At 53.6% G+C, this 13405-nt stretch overlaps 1 protein-coding gene across 1 annotated transcript in view; it reads left to right on the top strand.

Annotated features, from left to right (window-relative positions):
• SHB (SH2 domain containing adaptor protein B) overlaps positions 1–13405 on the top strand; it is a 134178-nt gene that overhangs the window by 102419 nt on the left and 18354 nt on the right. The window contains exons 4-5 of the mRNA XM_080819608.1: positions 501–672; positions 6416–6535. Coding sequence (XP_080675734.1) covers positions 501–672; positions 6416–6535 — 292 coding nt within the window. The remainder of the gene's footprint in view (positions 1–500; positions 673–6415; positions 6536–13405) is intronic.

Raw genomic sequence — 13405 nt, 5'->3', positions numbered from 1 at the left:
GCAGAGGGCAGTGAAGGAAGAGAAGCAGATGGGGATGCAGCATGACCCTTGATTGGAGCTCCGTAGGGTCATCCCAGGAGAAAGGGGGCAGATGTGGATAGTATGCCCTGTGGGGGATGGGAGAAGGGGAGGAGGGGAGCCACTTGGAGGTAGAAAATGGGGAATAGCTGCCTCCCTGAGAACTGTCCAGGGGACTGAGCCCCTGTGGGTGCCATGCCCCCCCTACTGGAGATAGCAGGGGGCATCCTTTGGAGCTAAGGCTGAGCTCAGTGGCCTCTGGAGGGAGACTCAGCCAGCCCCTTGAGTGCACTGTCTAGCTCTGACGGCACCTGCTATAGGAAACTCAGGCCTTTTGAGCCACGTTCATTAATTGCCTGGAGCTCTTCCCTCTGTGGATCGTAAACCCCCAAGGGCAACAATCAACTGTGACCCCACTCTGCACTACCCAGTAATCCTCGGGCTGAGCTCTGGTGACCACGCACTTTCTTTCTCCCCCACAGCCCAGTTTAATGGCAACGAGAAACGGCAGTCATCCCCCTCGCCTTCCCGGGACCGGCGGCGCCAGCTTCGAGCTCCAGGAGGGGGCTTCAAGCCCATCAAGCATGGGAGCCCTGAGTTCTGTGGGATCTTGGGAGAAAGAGTGGATCCTGCTGTCCCGCTGGAAAAGCAAATGTAAGTTCTGAGGAAGCAAGGCCCAGCCTCAGCTCTAGTCACTGTTAAGGCTGAGAGAAGGTCAAGGCCACCGTCAAGTCAGTCAGTGACTGACAGAATTAGGAACAGAGTCTCCAGATTCCTGACCCTGGGCTTTCTCCCTCCATGCTGTATTGCCACCCTTACTTTTGACTATTATAAATTAGAATTGTTTGTTAGCTACTGTGATAGTTTTGCCTCGCATCTTCTTGGTATTTATTGAGCAAGGCTTTGACAATTTTGTTTTTTTGTTTTTTGTTTTTTGTTTTTAATATTCATTTATTTAAGGGCACCTGGATGGCTCAGTGGATTAAGCCTCGGCCTTCAGCTCAGATCATGATCCCAGGGTCCTGGGATTGAGCCCCGCATCGGGCTCTCTGCTCAGCAGGGAGCCTGCTTCTCCCTCTCCCTGTCTTCCTCCCTCTCTGCCTACTTGTGATCTCTGTCAAATAAATAAATAAAATCTTAAAAAAAAAGATTTATTTATTTATTTGAGAGAAGGGGAGGGACAGAGGGAGTCAGACAGAGTCTTTTTTTTTAACTCAAAATTTTTTTTAAGATTTAAAAAAAAATTTATTTATTTGGGAGAGAGAGAGACCATGAGTAGGGAGAGGCAGAGGGAGAGGGAGAAGCAGGCTCCCTGCTGAACAAAGAGCCCGACATGGGGCTGGATCCGAGGACTTCAGGATCATGACCTGAGCTGAAGGCAGATGCTTACCCAGCTGAGCCACCCAGACGCCCCTGGTTTTGACACTCTTGATGTGGATTTTCTCAGCCCCTTTCCCATGAGATTTCCCACCCCAGTCAGTGGCCAGTCCCATCCCTGCTGCCCCCTTCCCTCCCTGCTCTTCCCCAACACTGTCAGTCAGGCCCTTTACCAGCCCTCGCTCTGATCATGGTGATCACTTCCCTTCTCACTGTGCGCAGGTCCCTGCGGAGCTCTGAAACCTTCAGTAGCTCCCCATCACTTCCAGGATAAAAGTCTCGTCTCTAGCCTGCTGCTCACTCTGCGGATTGCCCACACACTGCTTTTTCCATTTCTCACCATTCCATATACCTGGGCTATGGCCAGCTTCTTCAGATGCTTGATGAAGTGGGTTCTGGGTCTCGTGCTGATACCTTCAGGTGTAGCATCCTCTTAACAAGCACATACTTGATAAATCGGGTTATCATCCCTGTCACGTAGATGAGAAGTTGGACTCAAGGAGACACAGAGCCTTGGCTAGAATGTCACAGCTCACAGTGCAGAGGCAGGATTGGAGCTCCAGGCCTGTGACTTGAGCCCACACTCTCCCCCTGTCACTCCCCCCCCCACACACGCACACTCTTCTCCTCAGCCCTTCACACACGCTTGACACAGAGTAGGCCCTCCATAAAGACAGGAGATGAGCTGACAGCAAGCCGATCCCTCATGAGACAGGCCCGTGTGTGTCATGTACTATATTAATCTCCAGTGCGGGATTCTGGCCTCAGCATAGCCGGCAGCGCATCCCTCACAGGAAATGCTCCCTCGGCGAGCAGGATGCAGGGTTTTCCGAATGATGTCATGGGCTCTGTGCCCCTTTCCAACATGTGCTGTCATGTGGGGAGGGCCTCAGCCTCCTTCGTGACGCCCTGGGCCTGCTGTAGCAAGCACGTGGGGGAGCGCTCTCAGCGGGCATCTCGGCTAACCGTCTGTCACAGCTACCCAGATCCAGTGGTAGGTTCTGCTTGTTTCTGAAAACAAACAAAATATGATCCAGAGATGGCTAGACCCAGCAGGCATCCTGCCCCTGTTGGAACTTAAGCTCTGTGAGGACAGAAGCTTCTCTGGGTCACCACTGCGTCCGTGGTGCTTTGGAATGGGACCTGGCACTAATAGGTGCTGTCCAGAATATGAGTGAAGTCCCCAAAGAGCTCTCCACACTGTCTGTCTCCCTTACATCACCCCCCATTCTCTCTCACCGAGCACAGACAGTAGACAGCTCCCTCCTTTGGAGACACAGTCTGTTCCAGGTTTTTCCCCTGCCTCCCTGGCCACCTCTTCTGGCTCCTCACCTCAGCTTTACCTGAAGGTTGGCCTGTCGGGGGCTCAGGTTCCAGCTGCACACTCTCCCTGGGTAGTCCCCTCAGGCTCCTGGTGGTTGGTCACCAGCGCGCCTCCGCAGCCCACACCTCTCCTAGAACGCCTACCTCCTGCATCCAGCTGCTGTCTTGGCATCTGCACTTGGCTGACGAATGGGCATCTCAAATTTAGTGTGTTTAAAACTGGGCCCCTGAGCTCCGGACACCCGCTCCTCCCCCAGCTTCCCCACCTCCATACATGGCGTCACATGTACCTACTTGCTTAAGCCACCAATCTGGAGTCCTCTTGCTTTCCTTTTTTTTTTTTTTTTACCTCACTAGCATCTAATGCATCTGAACTAGCAACTTCTGCTAGTTTTGCATCCAGAAAATAGGCTGTGCCCATCTGTTCCTCTTGTCTCGGAGCCACCTCCCATCTGGACCACTGCAAAAGCCCCCTGCCTCATCTCCCACTTCACTTCCTTGCTGGCCACTCCTCAGGAGAAGCTGCTTGGCCTTTTATAAGACCATTGGGAACAAGTAACATCCTCCCTTTTTTTTTTTTTTAAAGATTTTATTTATTTATTTATTTGACACAGAGCACAAGTTGGGGGAGCAGCAGGCAAAGGGAGAGGGAGAAACGGGCTCCCTGATGGGGGGCTTGATCCCAGGATGCTAGGATCATAACGCCCAGATAACTGAGCCACCCAGGCGCCCTAGCATCCTCTCTTTAAATCACATTGCCCTCTGCTGTGCTTAGAATGGAATCAGACTTCTTCCCTTTCTCCCAAGGCTACAGGGAATGGGGCTCTGCCTCCCAGTCCACCCCCATCCTGCAGCACTCCCCATGCTCCCAGAGCTGGGCCATTCTTGCTGCATTCCTGCTCTGTGAACACCCCCAGCGCATTCTGCTTCAGATGCTTTGCACTTGCTGGTTCCTCTGCAGAGAACGTGTTTTCCTTGGTTCTTTACATGATTGGCTCCTTCTCATGAAGGAGATTCTCGGGTCAAATGTCATCTCCTTGCAGGCCTCCCCTGTCTGTTCATTCTAACATAAACACTTTTCCCTGTCCCCCTCACTGCCTAGCACAAACTCAGGATTCCTGTATCGCACTTGTCACTTTCTGAAATTGTGTCCTGAATCTGTTTATTGACTGTCCCTCTTCTCCGCGTCAGCTGCATGAGATCAAGGATGTTGTCAGTGGTGAGTAAATTTTGGATGAGCTAGTGGGTACTGCATAGGCTGGATGGCCGTGGTTGGGTCCTCCTCATACCCACAGTACAGGCCCAACTGACCAGCTCTGCAAACTTCAGCACATCCCCAGACAGCCTCGTGCTTAGATTCTGTTTTCAGTCTAGGCAGAGCCTGCTTGGGCTCAGCAGTTGGCCTTCAGCCTCCACAGGACCACCCAGGCCCACCCTGTCTCCTGGTGGCCAGCCTCATGCCAGCCAGCTGCCCAGTGGCTGGCCCAGCCCCCGATCATGTCCTTTGGCCCTTTTCTCCCAAACTAGCTTGGGTCTCCTTTGAATCTCGGCCCAAGTCCCTGACCTTCTCTCCAGGTGCAGTAGCTGGGCAGCAGGGATGGAGCCAGCAGCTTATCCTGAGCGGGCAGCACTTCCCTGGAGACCTCTTCTAGGCCTTTCCCCGAGGATGGCTCTGCTTCAGATGGCTAGAATTTGTTTTCCTAGTAAAACAAGTTTGTCAGCTTACCGGGGGTGTGTTACACGGGTGAAATTTCCCGGAAAACAGCCTTGCCAGATGGGTTAACTTTTAGTTCTAAAGTCTGTTCCATCCGTGTCTAGCTATTTCTCTGAACTCCAGTCGCATGTACCTTCTAATGTGCGCCTTCAGCCTTCACATCTCTGAAAGTGCTTTCCCTATGGGAGCCCATGCAATCCCTAATTTCATATTCCTCTTCATTTCTACATTTAGAAAGGAAGGCGGGTGTACACTCCTCCTACCATTTCCCTTGGCGAGTGTCCCCTCCAGATGTCCAGCCCCCGGGCTGACCTGTGAATGATCTCCTGGGCGGTCAGCCACTCCGTCACATGCGCAGTGGGCAGGGACACTCACATCTGCTCTCCAGTCCATGCTTTCCTGAAGCAGGTTGGGTTCTGAAGTTAACAGGTAACTGCTGTTACCTGTTCAGAACGCTGCCTTGTAGAAGGCGTGCGGTGTCAGGCGGTGCCCTGTTTCTCCCCACGCAGAATGTCTTTCACAGAACTCTCGGAGGTCCTGTCTGCAGGGCAGTCCTGGGCCAGGGCCAGGAGGCAGCAGCATCCCTGCTTACATCTGGGAATTTGAAATGCAGAGTACCGGTGGGCAGCAGCCCAAACAATGAAAGTTGGGGGAGTTGCCCACGGCCATCTGCAGATTCACTCTCCTTCAACTTCTGCTGATGCTCAGAGCTACCATTTGTTGAAACTCACCCATCCTGGGCTCTGCATGCATGCTATGCATCATCCCATTTAAGCCTCACACCCTAAAATGGGGGTGGAGTGACCCTAACTGGATAGAGACCCGAGATGCACCCGGGGTTCTGCTGCTCGCCCCTGACTGCCCGGTTGGCAAGTGTCGAGGTGGGGGGATGTCGTCTGCGGCTCCGTAGCCATCTAGCACCTGTGGTTCTCTTCCTGGCCCTGTATCACCTATCACCACCGTCCCGCTGCCCACTTACCGCTGTAAGGTAAACAAAAATGCATTCTGACTCGCGTCTCGTGATCACTCTTCCTCCGCAGTTCTACCTTCAGCTCTCCCAGTCTGGAAGATCGGTGTTCCTCTTTTGTCCTGAAGCCAGGGGCCTCCGTCAGGTCTTCTGCCGTGGCACCCCTCCCTTCTGATTCTGCCACTGACCTCCTGGTACCTGGATGCAGTGATTCCAGGCTTCCCAAGGGCCTAGCCGATGCCAGATTTGCTTGCCAGAAGCACTGGTTGGCCACCCCCCACCCAGCTGCCTGCTTTCCTGAGTGATGAGCACCGCCCACTTGTCCCACAGATGTCATAGAGAGGCAACACGTGTCCCTCCTGTCAGCACCCTCTGATGGCCTCTGTGTCACTTAGATGGAGAAAGCCAGGGTCCTCTCCTTGTGCACAAGGCACCCTGCCCTGGCCCTGCCCTCTGGCCTCTTGGCTCACCCCTCCCCTTGGACCCACTGCAGCCATGCTGGCTGCCTTGCTGGTGGTTCCCAAGCACGTCAGGCACTCACTCCTGCCTCTGGCCTTTGCTGCCCCTCCCTCTGCCAGAACTGCTCTTTCCAGCTTCCGTCCTTCGTGGCTTCCTCCCTCACCTCCTTCAGGCCCACACTGAAACGTCACTGTCTCCGGAATGCTTCCCTGGCTACTGCTTAAAATAGCAGCCCCTGCCCCGAGCTCCAAACCACACAGCCCTGCTCCGTCTCCCCTGTAGCACCTCCCATAGCACCTGTGGTAGGTAAGTGCCGTGAGGGAGGCGGCCACGGGTTCGTTCCCTGTTCTCTCCCCAGGAGTACGCATGCAGCAGACACATAATTCTGTGCTGAATTCTGAATACACGCACACACGTGCCCCTGCCTCATCATGAGGCGGCTGGGACATGCCAGCTGCCCTCCGAGGGGGCTGAGCCTCTCTGAGGAGGAGTTTGCAAGGGTATTGGCCGTGGGGGTCAGGTCCATGCTGGGTTCTGACCCTCTCCCTTCTCCCCAGCTGGTATCACGGAGCCATCAGCAGAGGAGATGCCGAGAACCTTCTGCGGCTCTGCAAGGAGTGCAGCTACCTTGTCCGGAACAGCCAGACCAGCAAGCACGACTATTCCCTCTCCCTGAAGTGAGTACAGCCTCATTCACCCTCTCAGCCCTCTTCGGCAGCCTCCAGTGAAGCACTGCCCAGTCCTGTGTCTGTGGCAGCAAGACTCACCACAGTGTGTCCCCCACCCCCACCCCCCGCCACAGAAATGTGCCAGCGTGAGTTATTTCAAGCCTCGGTTTTTCAATTTGATCTTATTCTCCTGGGAGACAGAGGAGTTTTTAATGTTCTCTGCCCCAGAAGAGGAGGGGCATTTTCCTAAGATTTAATACAAAATACCCAAGAATAGCTTCTGTATCTGCTGTGAGGCAGGACACGAGTGAAGCTCTGTGCATACCTCAGTCCTCTCTTAAACCTTCCAACAGTCCTTTGATGAGGAACATATTGTCCCCATTTTGCAGGTGAGGAAACTGAGGCTTATAAGGGGGATTGGCAGGCCCAAGGGACAGGGCCAGGACTCAGGACCAACTGTTTGACTCTCCCCAGCACCCTGCTGCCACTGTGGGAACAAACTTCTCCATGTGTTCCAGGCTGCTGTTCAGACAGGTCTGATTTTTATGTGGGTCACAGAGGTTTTGAGGAGCACTGGGAAAAGCCAGGAAGAATCCTGCTGGGGTTGTCATCTGTGGCTGCTTTGTAAACTGTTGGGTCTTTCTAACCCATGAAGCATCACTGTTGATAGGCAGCCCTGAAGTAAGAGAGGTTTTTTGCTTGAGCACTTCCTCATTCCGTGCTGTTACCAAATGGGACCCAACAGATGGTTTAAAACCCATTTTACACCCCTGGGGATAAAAATACATTATATGTTTATTAAAATTTAAAAAAAAAATCTAAAAAATAAATAAATAAATAAATAAATAAAACCCATTTTACAGATAGGAAAATGGAGGCCTAGAGAGAGGAGAGGTTTCCCAAGGACACAAGAGTTAGTGACAGACTGGGGTTGAAGAACCGTGGCCCTTTAGCCAGCACAGACCAGCAAAAGCAGTGAAACCCTCTGCCTGGCTTCCTCTCCTTTCTAGTCACCATTCTTAAAGGTCACATGATAGAGAAAGGGCCTGCAGGGATGTGGCTGCCGGTCATGTATAGACAGTAGCAGCAATGCATCCAAGGAGAGAGAGATTAGCCTGCACTCTCCGCTCAGGACTGGCCCCACCATGTCCACTGGGCTTGGCCCGGAGAGGGACCATGGCAACCGCAGTGCATGGGCAGCAAACAGGCACTAGACGTCTGCCTGGAGAGCAGAGGATGTGTGGAGACATGGTGGGAACCACAGATCGCTCCAGGACAATCAGGGCAGAAGGAGCAGATGTGCTTGGGGGTCCCCAGATGGGAGTTACAAGTGTGCAGATTCCAGCTCAGTGAGAGCAAAAGGTTTCTAACAGTCAGAACTGATGAAGAATTAGATCCGTCCGAAGCTGCCTCAGGAGGTAGTGAATGTCTCATTGCTAGGGGTGTACAACAGGGGCTGGATGGCCCTCGGCAAGGAGAACACGGAGGGGACTTCTAACCAGCTGGGGGGGGTGGGGGCACTCAGGACAAGCACCTGTACTTCGATGTTCATGGTCAGACCCGTTGGCTTGAAGAGTCAGTTTGTTTATCTCAGCCGGGAAGAATTCAGTACTAAACTGCAGCTGGGCTGGGAGGCTGGGCTAGAAGTGAGCGAAGTTAGAGGCCAGTCATGGATGGTGGTGAGGGCTGCAGTGGGGGACAGGTGCACACCTTGGGCCATGCTGCCAGAGACCAGCGGGTCCTCAGGGGCTCGCAGCTCACTGCTCCAGGCAGCCCCGCCTCCTCCCTCCCTGTGCACGGTAACCTAGAAACCCAGGTGCTCTGGAGCGGTTCTCCAGAGCCTCGACTTCGCACCTCAAGGTGCAGTGTGCTGTCCGGGGCTGGGAGAGGTAGAGGAAGCAGATGACATCAGAGATGGGATTCCCGCGTCACTGCCCTTCCGTGCTGACCAAGGCAGCCTGCCCACCCCCTGGGCTTCCTCAGTGGGGCCCTCTCGTGCTGGCACTCTAGGAGTTCCTCTGTGACTCTCTTTCCTCCTAGAATACGGTTGTCTAGGGCCTGGCCAGAGGAGTGTGCCCAAAACGATTAGTAGGGTGCACCAAGGAAGGAGACATGGAGCACCCCATACCCAGCCTGGCGATCCTCCGTGAGGGCCTGGGTCCCATCAGGGCGGGCCCGGCTGGACACTGGGGTTCCGTGGTGACCCCAACACAGTTCTGTCTGTAAGGGAACAGTGGCCTCCTGAGTACCCAGGATGTGTCACTGTTGAGGCAGCAGCATGGGACCATAGAAGGAACTCTCAAGGCAGTTGCAGAAACAGCCATACCACGATACCTGTGGGATCCATGCCCGAGTTTCTGTGAAGCGTGCCCTCTGATGCAAACAGGCCGAAAATCTACTTCTGAGATGGGTCTGTAGGAGAGGATTTCCAGCACAGCTCTGAGAGTACGATTCCTTTTCATCCCGGGTGCACACCATTCCCTGGGCTGTAGGGGTAGTAGGACTACTCTTGAGGGACAGACGGCAATTTGAGTCTGTTTCCACAGGAACGGGCTTGGAGTCCGGAGGCAGGGATGCGTGCAGTGGAGAAAGTAAGGGGCCAGAGGCAATTTGGGAAAATTCCTAGAGAAATCCTAAAGAGAAGGAGTCCCTGGGCCTGTTTGGGGGCCCTGTGATAGAATGTCCTTTTATCTCCTGGTTCAGAGAGAGTACCTTTCCCATGGGAGATTTATTTCCTGCTTTCTGGAGACAAAGGAACTAGAAATAATAGACAATCTTAAAGAGATTTTAAATAAAAATATATGTAAAACTTCAGAGAAATAAATGAAAGTATAGCCACCATAAATAAGAACAGATAGTTATGAAATAAAAGCAGGTGTATGAGTGTTGTTTTATACTCAAGCATTTCCATGTACAAACACAGAAAAGGATTTGGGAGACTATACATCAAGTTGTGAATAGCAGTTAACTCTGTGAATGGATTAGGGATTTATTTATTTAGTGAAAGAGCAAGAGAGTGAGAGACTCCTTGAGCAGGGCGAGGGGCAGAGGAAGAGGCAGAGAGAGAATCTCAAGCAGATCCCCGCCCCCCAACTGAGCATGGAGCCTGATGTGGGGCTCAGTTCCATGATCCTGAGCTGAAATCACGAGTCAGCCGCTCAGCTGACTGAGGCACCCAGGAGCCCTGGCTCATTTTAATTTTAAAATGATGGGGTGGGCGCCTGTGTGGCTCAGTGGGTTGAGCCTCTGTCTTTGGCTCAGGTCGTGATCTCAGGGTCCTGGGATCGAGTCCCACATCGGGGTCTCTGCTTGGCAGGGAGCCTGCTTCCTCCTCTCTCTCTCTGCCTGCCTCTCTGCCTACTTGTGATCTCTCTCTGTCAAATAAATAAATAAAATCTTTAAAAAAAAAATGATGGGATATTGGCAGGGCATCTGGTTCAACCTTTGTCACTAAGTGTATGTCCCCACTCCATGACCTTATGGCCTTGGCAATCATGGCACTTTTCGAAGCCTTTTCTGCACACTGAGGGGGATGGTGCACCTCTTCCAGAGGAAAAGCACCTGTAGCCTGACCAGTGCAGTGTAGATGTCGTCTTAATATTAGTCCCATTTCCCATTTCCCAAGGTTGCCACCTTGGTTTCGTTAAAGGCCATTTCCTTGGGACTTTGGTGGCTGCTAAGGTTGCCTCCGCCTCTGACAGCAGGGTGTCTCTGCCTCCCTGGAATTCCCCTGTCCTTGGACTCAGCCTTCCTCTGTCTGTGGAGCACTCTGGCCAGATCCCCTGCACCTCCCAAGCCGGAGAGGAGGTGGAGGAGACTGAGGGCAGGGCCAGCAGCCTGGGCCAGAACTGTGGATAAGAACATCTGCTGCCAGGCCTGAGCTGAGATGACTGCTCTGCGCCCTCGGGTGCTGGCGGTTTAGTTTTGCATGTTTTGTCTAGAGCTGTGAGATCCCAAAGGCCAGATGAGTGGTCTCATGTGGTCAGATGTCCCTTGAAGAAGCCTGGAATTGAGGAGGTGGGCTAGGCCATCCTGTGGCTGGGCAGGGTGGCCTGTTAGAGGGAGGGGAGCTGGCTTCCCAGAGTGCTCCCAGTTCACAATGAGCATTCCAGGTCGCAGCCAGGGGTGATAACCTGGCATTAGTCGCCTCGACCACAAAGGGAATGGCCCCAGTACTGAACATCGCGGCTGCTTGGATCAAGTGCCATCTTTGCCAGCCAGTGGGGGGAGGTGTGACATCTCTCAGATCCCCAAGGCTTATGTGCTGGGGGCAGGGTAGGACTGGCAATCTCTGTACATGGAGCTGTCAGAAGCATAGTGCAGATTGACACTGGAATTCCAGCTGTGTTTTCATGTGACCCTTGGGTCCTGCTGTGAGCATGTTCCGGGGTGGAGAAAGGATTTGGGGGAACCTGGCCTCAGAGCACGGCCCTCCACCTCTTCTGTCCTTGCAGCAGATAGTTCTCAGAGCCTGCCGTTCCAGGCGCTGGGCAGGGCAGCATCTGGAGCTGAAACGAGAACCACTCAGCTCAGACCACAGGCGCTCACAGCCTGGCCTATTCGGCCTGGTCTCGTTACACATAGGTCTGCAGGGAGGGCCTGGGGGACTCAGAGCTGGCTCAGGGGTGGGCAGCCCCGACACGGAGGGTTAGGTGAAGCTGCTGGTGCATTTGAGCCTTAAAGAGAGGGTGAGTGGTCTTGGGCAGGGATGGCTGGGGGAATCTCAGCTGGACGGAACAGCCCAGGCAAAGCCCCGGGAATACAGAAGAGCCATTGGCGGGTCTTGTGCCTCACAAAGGAGTTGAGGCTCGGTTTTTGATGCTGGAGCCACGAAAGTGCAGGGTTCACTCTGAGGGACCTGCCTTTGTGCTTAAGCCCCACTTCCTGACCCTGTCTCCCTGCATATCTGAAGCACCTTACACTTGAGAAGGCCAATGTGTCTGGCCCAGGACAGCCCCACCAGCTGGCTAGGACAGAAAGCATGGTCGTCTTTTTCATTGTAGGGTGAAGGCAGCTGAATGAACTTCTGAGACAAGTGGAGGTCATGGACTCCCAGCCTGGTCTCTTCCCACCCCTCCCAAACACTCCTTATTATACCGGGTCAGAGGTCATCTGGTAGTGACCTTAGAGACCCATCTAATCCAGCCTTTACTTCACGGGTGGGGAGACTAAGACCCGGAGGGAATTGGTGATTGGCCTTGGGCTACCCAGCCGGCAGTTGACCACACTGACAGGAGATGGTGACTGCTTCCCAGCCCCTACCTGTAGATCCCCCTCCCTGGCGGACACCTCCACCTCCAGAGTGGTCTTACAGAGATCCTGCCTAGTGCTTTGGAACACTGCCCTTATCCCGTTCTCCCTACGGAGCTCTCCCACTTCCCCGTTCTCCAGCCTGACTAGGCTCCCTCTCAGCTGCTGACAGACACGTTGGCTTTCAGAACACTCACTCCAGCCTCAGGGAAGCAAGGGGTTGAGCCTTTAGATATTGGCACGAAAACACCACACTCTAACAACTTCCTGTCTGGAAAGGCAGGCAGTGGGGAAAGGCAGGAAAAGTCTTGAAAAATCTCATTAAAAGGGTTCTTCAGGCACTTTGGACGACGAATGACTTTTTGCAAGTTCCAGTTTCATGAGTTTTTGCAAAGGAATCTGGACAAGATGAGGAAAATAGGACTTCAAAGGCGAGGGTTTGCAGCTGGTGGGGGCAGGGAGGCAGGGTGAGTGCCAGGGCTCCCCTCCCCAGATGCAGGGCAGGCTCTGCGCGCTTTGGGCCCATCCCTGGGAGCGGGCAGAGTGGTAATTAAAGGCCTCAAGCGGGGCAGGGGGACGGGACACGCCCAGGTGGCTCAGTCAGTTAAGTGTCCAATTCTTTTTTTTTTTTTTAAGGTTTATTTATTTATTTGACAGACAGAGATCACAAGTAGGCAGAGAGGCAGATGGAGAGAGAAGGGGGGAAGCAGGCTCCCTGCCAAGCAGAGAGCCCGATACAGGACTTGATCCCAGGACCCTGAGATCATGACCTGAGCTGAAGGCAGAGGCTTAACCCTCTGAGCCACCGAGGCACCCCTAAGTGTCCAATTCTTTTTTTTTTTTTTTTAAAGATTTTATTTATTTATTTGACAGACAGAGATCACAAGTAGGCAGAGAGGCAGGCAGAGAGAGAGGAGAAAGCAGGCTCTCCACGGAGCAGAGAACCCGATGCGGGGCTCGATCCCAGGACCCTGGGATCATGACCCGAGCCGAAGGCAGAGGCTCTAACCCACTGAGCCACCCAGGCACCCTAAGTGTCCAATTCTTAATTTTAGCTCAGGTCATGATCTCAGGACCAGGAGATCAATCCCCGCATCAGACTCCATGCTGGGCGTGGAGCCTGCTTAAGATTCTCTCTCTCCCTCTCCCGCTGGGCCCCTCTCCCTCATTCTCTCACCACCCCCACAATGGGGGGGAAAAAAGTCCTCACAGGGATGCCCATACTCCTTTGACAAGAGCCCAGGCCTAGCTTTCTTTAGGCAGTGAGAATCGCAACCCCCGTGGGAGACATGGCCCCAAGAAACCCCCACAAAGGGGAGTTCAGCTTTCAAATCCCCAAATGCAAACTGCACAGCACCTTTGCAAATGTGGCCCAGATTCTGACCTCAGGAGATGCTTCTGGGGTCTGGCCTGTTTCGCTCAGGTTGCAGCTCAGTCTTGATCATTCAGGAGCCTTCCCCACCTCCCCCTCCTCCACCCAACAAGTTCTGCCCCATTCAGTACCCTTTCTGTCCTGGATTCCAGCCCTCCAGGAGTTCACAGTCCGAGGGAAGAGGATATGTACACTGGAACCCATATACTTAGACACTCACGGGACTGCTGAAGGGTTACCCAAGACAGAAAGATCTC

This window comes from Martes martes (genome assembly GCF_963455335.1).
Source record: "Martes martes genome assembly, chromosome: 12".
Lineage (NCBI taxonomy): Eukaryota > Metazoa > Chordata > Mammalia > Carnivora > Mustelidae > Martes > Martes martes.
This window is presented reverse-complemented; position numbering and strand designations above follow the sequence as displayed.